At 38.9% G+C, this 8,670-nt stretch overlaps 1 protein-coding gene across 2 annotated transcripts in view; it reads left to right on the top strand.

Annotated features, from left to right (window-relative positions):
- LOC102248571 (protein SCO1 homolog, mitochondrial) overlaps positions 1-8,670 on the top strand; it is a 14,988-nt gene that overhangs the window by 1,419 nt on the left and 4,899 nt on the right. For both annotated transcript variants that reach the window (XM_014549856.1, XM_014549857.1), the window contains exons 3-5: positions 2,140-2,337; positions 3,322-3,414; positions 7,251-7,366. In XM_014549856.1, the coding sequence (XP_014405342.1) occupies positions 2,140-2,337; positions 3,322-3,414; positions 7,251-7,366 (407 nt within the window). The remainder of the gene's footprint in view (positions 1-2,139; positions 2,338-3,321; positions 3,415-7,250; positions 7,367-8,670) is intronic.

The following is an 8,670-nucleotide window of genomic DNA, read 5'->3' as shown; positions in this document are numbered from 1 at the left end:
TAACAGTAGCAAAATTACAGTTATGAAGTAGCAACAAAAATAATTTTATGGTTGGGGGTCACCACAACATAAGTAACTGTATTAAAGGGTCGAGGCCTTAGGAAGGTTGAGAACCACTGGCATAGAGAGTTCTCATATACCCATTACCTAGCTTCCCCTAATGTTGACCTGTCAAGAAAACTAAGGAATTAGAATTGGTACACTAGTCCTCACTAAACCACTCACTTTATTTGGATTTCACTTGTTTTTCCGTTGCCTTTCATCTGTTCCAGGATCCAATCCAGCATAGCACTGTGCAACAATATGAAATGACTTCTTTTTGGACAGATTTGAACGTGGGTTAGTGCAAAGTCCAGAGGCTACAAAGATGACTAAGGTGCATTCCAGCCTTTGCGATACCTGTGAAGTAAAGATTTTACTAGATGAGGTTCTGTCAGGCCAGAGGGAAGTTCAGGGTGCTCTGAGGGCCAAAGGAAGGCTCAGCCCCTACCATAAACCACTGGGTATCAGCAGACAGAAGCAGGCCAGAGACTGACCCTGGAAGACAGAGAGAGGGAGAACCTGTGGCGGGAAGCTAGGAACCGCTGTGAACAGGCACTTGAAGTGTTTAGAAATTGTTTACAAGAAGTTTATATTTTAGCGAATATTCTAGGACTTCTTAAGATTTGCTTTAGAGTTTTCAGTAAATCTTTACAGTGTCACTTAAATCTGTTTTGATTTTTTTAGTGTCTCTTTTGATGCCATTATACACAGGATGGTGTTTAAATCTGGGAGTGAGAATTCATAGGCTTTAGAACCTGAGCAATATAAGATTCATGAAGATATTTAGACCTTTCTTTTGTATAACTGGTAGTACTTTATTGATATAATTTTCATATTCTAATAAGCAGTTAAGTTCCTTTAGTATCACAGTGAAATAAAACTGAAAAGCTAGGAAAGTGTTGGTAAAGACATTTAAGGAAAATGCAAGCTTCATTTGACTTTAGTTTGGAATGTCACCTGCAATTAATAACATTTTTATTAAAAATGTATTATGATACATACAATATTAAGAGTGTTCCTAAATCATTTGAAAATATTTGCTTGACATGATGCCTCAGCATCTCCAAATACTTTATTGTATATTTCTACAAATAAGGACATTCTCCAATATAATCACAATACAGTGTTCAAAATCAGAAAATCGACACTGATATGCTTTACTGTTGAATGTTCAGACCTCTTTAAAGTGGTGCAGCCTGATGCCCTTTATGGCAAAAGTTGTCTGGTTTAGAACCACACCTCATGCCTAGTTGCTTTTTTAGTCTCCTTCAATCTGTAGTTTTTCAGTTTCTACTTGACTTTCAGGACTTGATATCAGCTATTTCTCTAAAAACCCTGTTTCCTTTTTGTGGAGGAGGATATTTAGAAGTAAGGATACGAGTTCGTTGTTATTGGTATATGAGTTCAATGTGTCTTCTCCCAGGTCCTCTCAGTAGACAGAGCTAGGAAAGAGATATACAGTATATATATATATTTTATCTATATTTCTGTATATATAGAAACCATAAGTTCATATTGTACCTCCAGTTTCTTTCCAGTACTACAAGTTTCATTCTAGTTTTCTTTCTTTCTATTGTTCTAACTCCTTGTCCATTTGTAACTCTCTTATCTCTAATATATTTACTTATTTGATCAACCCCCGGTAAGTAAGTAAGCTCCCATCACCGCTGTCCCCTCCCCTCAGCACATAGCTGCCCTCGGCACACTCAGGCTCAGGCTTCCAATGCCAGGCCACCACCTTGCCCCCTTGGGCTCAGGCATTCTGTATAGCTATGCCCCCTCTCTCACCCGCATCATGGCACACCTGTTGGCTTAGGACTGAATTGTTCCAGAAGAAATATTTTTACCACTTTCGTTTCTTATAGTCTTTAGTACATATTAGATTTAATTTGATTTTGTTTTATTTTATTTTGTGCTTATTTTCCTTAAGAGGTTTTTTTATGGTTCTTGAAAACTGACACTATTTCTTGTACATTTTGTGCCCACACAGCCATTAGTATAGTATGAATCATATATCAGGTATTGAGTACCTATGGTTATATTGACGATTTTGTGTGTGTGTGTCTGTGTGTGTGTGTGTATTTGTGTCTGTTCAAGAGCTGGAGAAGGAACGGCAGCGAAGCATTGGAAAGCCTCTACTTGGGGGACCATTTTCCCTCGTAACTCATACCGGAGAGCCCAAAACTGATAAGGACTACCTGGGTCAGTGGGTATTGATTTATTTTGGTTTCACTCATTGCCCTGATGTTTGTCCAGAAGAACTAGAAAAAATGATTCAAGTCGTGGATGAAATAGGTAAGGAAGCCATCACTTACTATGAAAAGTATGTTTACTTAATGTCCTTAATGTTACTATGCTTTTCACATTCTAGTATTACTGTTAGATGGACGTTTGTAATTATTTGATTTGTGTGAACATAAAATCTTAGTGTTAGGCTTGTCTGTTGCTTGGATTCCCATGACCTATAAATTCTCCACCAAAAGAAGCTTGTTATGATGCTAAATATTAGTTTGCTTAAAAATGTCAGTGTGGCCCTACCCGGTTTGGCTCAGTGGATAGAGCGTCAGCCCACCGACTGAAGCATCCTCGGTTCAATTCCCAGTCAAGGGCATGTACCTCAGTTGCAGGCTCAATCCCCAGTCCTGGTGCAGGCACGTTGTGGGCGGTAACCAGTCGACATGGATGTTCCTCTGTCTCTCCCCTTCCCTTCCACTCTCTCTAAAAATCAATGGAAAAATATCCTCAGGTGAGGATTTAAAAAAAATGTCAGTGTGGCCTGGGTCTCTCTTAACTATGCTTTGTGTCCCTTTATTGTGACTTCCATCATTGACTCCACTGTTGCCTTTCCCAGATGACTATTGGTTAGACTAAAATCTGTGGATGGTCTATAAGGTGCAGTCAGGAGCATTTATTAGTACCAATAACAAGACAGGCTACATCCTTCTTAAAATGAATTATCCCAGGCTATTAGTTCTTATGAATAGTTTGCCCTGCCTTTGGGGCATGGTGGGGGGAATAACCTACAATATTGGGTTGGATTAGGGGACAAGATACCCTGGTGCAGGTATTTGGTAGGTTATCTGATTCCACCACAGACAATATACCGATCTGTTTCTCCTCAAGGCCATCCCATCCCCTTCCCGGTCATGTAACACCAGTGTCAGATGTGCCTTTGTTTCCCTAAGCCTTACAGTAGCTACTGCACTCTACTGTAATTGCTGGTTTTCTTTGTCGTTTCCCTTACAGTGTGAATACTGACTAACGGGAACTTTCTTTCAGATGATATTCCAACTCTGCCAGATTTAACTCCACTTTTCATCACTATTGACCCAGAGAGGGACACAAAAGAAGCCATTGCAAATTATGTGAAAGGTGTGTTCCATTGCTAATACTTAATATCTGTTTAGCTCTACAGTTTTTGAAATATCAACTCATTTATACCTTAAAATAGCCTGTGAAATAGGGAGGACAAATGTTATCTCCAATTTTACAGTCAAATAAAAAAATGAGGATCAGAGTTGTGATTGTGACTAGTAAGTAAATAAGACACAGGCTTCTTTATTGCTGGGACAGGGTCCTTTTATTCTGTCAGGGTGGGAGAACTGAACTCAGCCTTCGTGTGTCAGCAAAGCTAATAGAGCCTTGAATTGAGAGTAAGGGGCCTTGTTTCTAATTCCGCCTGTGCATCTCATTGTCTCCTTTGTAAAATTAACGTACATACGTTCTGGGAGTATGTGCATTGAGGGATTAAAAATACATCTTATGTAAATACATTTTGAACTCAGGACATACTTTATAAACCCAAAACATTGATTATGACAGAAACATAACTATTAGTGGAAGGATTTCAATTCAAACATCTCAACATGCAGGTCTAAACCTATTAGAAGGTACTTTTAATGACTGTAAATTATGGTAGAATTAAAGGTGAATACTTAGGTCTTATGAGCTTGGGTGAGTTGCTTAATTTCTCTGGATTCGAGTTTTTTCAACTGAAAAGTGTGTTGAGAATAAAGATCTGATCAGACAGGTTTTGTTGTTCTTATACTAGTGTGCAGAAGGTGGGTGCTTAAAAATCAGGAATTTAAGCTGTAGTTATGGTGAAATTGATTTAAATTACTGGACAGAACAACTAGTGAATAGTTCTATATTTGTTTTTATTATGACACAGCCTAATGCACATGTCCTCTAAACCTTTGAGGTTATTTTTTAAAAATGTTTTGTGAAGGACCTTACTATATATTTTATTATTTAACAGACTTATTGAGAGATAATTGACATAAAGTGTATATATTTAAGTGTGCAATTTGTTACCTTTTGACATATGTGTGCTTGGGAACCCATCACCACAAAAAGAGTAAACATATCCATGCCCCCCAGCAGCTTCCTTGTGCCCTTGCTAATCCCTCCCTCCTGCCCCTCCACTTCACCCACCCCTGGCTTCGGCAACCAGATCTGCTCGCTGTCTATGTAGATCAGTTTGCATTTCTAGAAGTTGATGTAAAGAGAATTATAGAATATGTACTCTTTTTTTGAATGGCTTCTTTTAGCATAATTATTTTGAGATTCATCCATGTTGTAGAATGTATCAATAGTTCATTCATTTTTATTTCTGAATAGTATTCCGTTGATGGACACTGGAGTTATTTCCAGTTTTTGACTATTACAAATAAAACTGCTAAGAGCATGGATATGCACCTCGTTGTGGTTTTAATATGTGTTTCCCTAATGTTGAGCATTTTTTCATGGTATTGTTTGCCTTCTTTATGTCTTCTTCAGTAAAAAGTGTCCCTTTATATCTTTTGGGGCTGTTTTATTTATTCACTTTTATATTCCTGATATAAGTCTCTTATCAAGTGTATGATTTGCAAATATTTTCTCCCATGGCTTGTCATTTCAGCCATGTTTTTTGAAGAGCAATTTTCCATTTTGATGAGATCCAGTTTATAAGTTTGTTCTTGTATAGATAATGCTTTTGGCTTTATATGTAAGAAATCTTTGCATAATCCAGGGTTACAAAGGTTTATGTTTTCTCCTTTAGAGTTTTTAGTGTGTAAAAGTAGAATTAATGTTCATAGTTTGCAAGTTTGTCAGAAACTTGGGCAATAGCATATTTTCTAAAGCAAGAAAAAGCAGGTATACTAGTAGTAACCAAACTATAAATATCCCCAAATGAATAGATATCTGAGTTGCTGCACCTAACTTAGACTACCAAAACCTTATGGTGATACTCTTCAACAGCACCCATGACAGTGATTGATGAAGTAATCATTAGTAATTGCATTGGGGGGGGGGGGATTTTAAAATATTTCAGAAAATTACTGAAATTTCAACAATTTATAAAAGGTCTGGATGTGCAACTAATTCGGGCTTCTTTTACCTTTCTCTTCATTTACTCATAGAGCAGAAAAGAAAGACAAGCCATCTTGCTTTTTCAGTACCTGAACAATTTTTCAGTTTAGAATGAATTAGTCCAAGGAATGAAAATAGGCCTTCTCTACCTTTAGAAGAAGGTACTGTGGTTAAATGTTGGACTATCACTTTAATAGTCTGATGAATCCAGGTGTTTTAAGTGACTTTCACCAGCTTACTTACATAAATTCCAAAAAGTTAGCAGATCCGTAATATGAGATTATTTGCTGGAAAATGAGATACGGATATTTTGACCTGGTGTGAACTAATAATGAAACAAATTTTTATCTCATATGAGCCCATATAATAAAAGGTTAATATGCAAATTGACCCTAACAGCAGAAGGAACAGGAACAACTGGTCTAAATTGACCCTAACAGCAGAAGGAACAGGAACGACTGGTCTCTATGACGTGCACTGACCACCAGGGTGCAGATGTTCAACACAGGAGCCGCCCCCTGGTGGTCAGTGTGCATCCACAGGGGGAGTGCTGCTCAGCCAGAAGCTGACTCCTGGCTGGCCAGCGCAGCAGCAGTGGCGGGATCCTCTTGTGCCTCTCTCCTGCCTCTGTGGCAGCACTAAGGATGTCCGACTAACGGCTTAGGCCCACTCGGTGAGCATGGGGAGTGGGCCTAAGCCATTAGTCAGACATTCCCCGAGGGCTGGACTGCCAGATGTCTAACTGCCAGCTTAGGCCTGATCCCCCGGGGAGCAGGCCTAAGCCGGCAGGTGGACATCCCCTGAGGAGTCCTGGACTGTGAGAGGGCGCAGGCTGGGCTGAAGGACCTTCCTCCCCACCCCCCCCCCACCCCAGGAGCACGGGTTTTTGTGTACTGGGCCTCTAGTATGATATAAAGATAAAAATTATACTGCTTAATTCATGACTATATCTTTGAACTTCAGCATATCTCATTATTTAAAAACAAGAAATGTGACTTAAATAATTAGAATATATTCCCTCTTTACTAGATAGTCATGAAAGGATATGAGGATAGATTAAGAACCAACTTTCAGTTTCATTGATCTTCTATATCAGTGGTTCTCAACCTTCTGGCCCTTTAAATACAGTTCCTCATGTTGTGACCCAACCATAAAATTATTTTCGTTGCTACTTCATAACTGTAATGTTGCTACTGTTATGAATTGTAATGTAAATATCTGATATGCAGGATGCTCTTAGGCGACCCCTGTGAAAGGGTCGTTCGACCGCCAAAGGGGTCGCGACCCACAGGTTGAGAACCACTGTTCTATATTAATATCCTGTTTTCAACTCCATTGATTTCTGCTCTCATTTTTCTTTTCTGCTTACATTGGGTTTAATTTGCTCTTCTTTTTCTAGTTTCCTAAGGAGGAAACTTACTGACTTTAGATCTTTCTTTTCTAATGTATGCATTCAGTGCTATAAATTTCTCTCTTAAGCACTGCTTTTTCTTCATCCCAAAAATTTGGGTAAGTTGCATTCCCATTTTTGTTTTTCAAAATATTTTTTACTCTCTTGAAATTTCTTTGACCCATGTTATTTAGAAGTGTGTTTATCTCCACATACTTTGGGATTTTCAAGCTATCTTCTGTTACTGATTTCTAGTTTAATTCCAATGTGACTTGCATATAACAGGATAAATTTTATTTGTTCTCTATGTGAAATTTTTTTCTTTTGAAACATGAGGAAATGTTTAGGGACTCACCGGAAGAAGGTAGCAATAGGGCTGCTTTATAACTAGTACTGCTTTTTCATGTAGGGATAGGTTGTTTTGTGTGCTTCTCTTTTTTCACTGTCTTTCTCATTTTTTATTTAGAATTTTCTCCCAAACTGGTTGGCTTGACTGGCACAAAAGAAGAGATTGATCAAGTAGCCAGAGCTTACCGAGTGTATTACAGCCCTGGCCCCAGGGACGAAGATGAGGACTACATAGTAAGTACTTGCTCAGGTTTCTACCCACAGGCTAATAACTCTGAGGGCTCAGATGTTCATATAGATTTATGTGATGACTGGCATCAGAGAGGAAAGAAAACCTGAGATTTTTGCAAATCCCTTAGAAATTGGATATTTGAAAGAACAGTAGAAGTATAAATTTTTTAAAGGATGCTTATTTAATATATATTCACTGTTCCCATAATTTACTTGCCTGTTTTTCTTTTCTAGTTATAACTTAGAAAAATTATAGGGCAACATAAAATTAGTGGTGCCTTAGAATCAACAGAATATAATACTTGATGCCTTGTTGGAAATGAAGAGAAGCCAGCATTTTGGAGCAAAGCTGTTTTACTTGTTAAAAGCATTGTATTGTTTCTGTGTCCCCTGTGAAGAGGTCAAAGAAATATGCTTCTTTTGAGAAGCAGTGTCTAACCATGAGGAACTGTATTTTGGGTTGAATGAATAAGAATTTTGAAAAGCAAGAGAAAATAGAAAAGCCACAGATAAGTAGACTTTCTATAAGGTGTATTTTCTTCTTTTTCTTTTTTTTTTCTTCTTTGTTAATCCTCACCCAAGGACACTTATTGTTGTTGTTTATCCTCACCCCAGGATATTTTTCCATTGATTTTTAAGAACAGTGGGAGAGAGAGGGAAAGAGAGAAATATCAATGTGAGAGAACACATCAATGGGTTGCCTCCTGCACGAGCCCTGACCAGGGCCCAGGCTAGGGAGGAGCCTGCAACCAAGGTATGTGCCCTTGACCGGAATCGGACCCAGGACCTTCCAGTCTGCAGGCCAACGCTCTATACACTGAGCCAAACTGGCTAGGGCAGGTGTATTTTCATATCTCTGTATGACTTGTATCATTAGGTGTTTAATTATGTGCTTTTAATGATTCCATTAAGTTGTTTTTCTGTAGCTCATACATTCAAGAGCTATCTACTTTCATCAGCACTGCCCCAGGAGCCCCAGGCTAATGCCTAAGTTCCTGAGTTCCGTTTCTTACCAGTGGTTTCACAGTGAAGCACCAACAAAGGGCATGCATACTGCTCTCTTCGGTTTTCTCAACAGGACATTCTTTCCCATCACATTAAGAACTGACATTGCCCGACCGGCATGGCTCAGTGGTTGAGCATTAACCTATGAACCAAGAGGTCAGGGTTTGATTCCCAGTCAGGGCACATACCCAGGTTGCAGCCTCGATCCCCATTGTGGGGCATGCAGGAAGCAGCCAGTCAATGATTCTCTCATCATCGATGTTTGTTTCTATCTCTGCCTCTCCCTTCCTCTCTGAAATCAA

Source organism: Myotis brandtii, unplaced genomic scaffold (assembly GCF_000412655.1).
Source record: "Myotis brandtii unplaced genomic scaffold, ASM41265v1 scaffold573, whole genome shotgun sequence".
Classification (NCBI taxonomy): Eukaryota; Metazoa; Chordata; class Mammalia; order Chiroptera; family Vespertilionidae; genus Myotis; species Myotis brandtii.
Note: the sequence above shows the minus strand (reverse complement) of the source record. Positions and strands in the feature narration are given on the sequence as shown.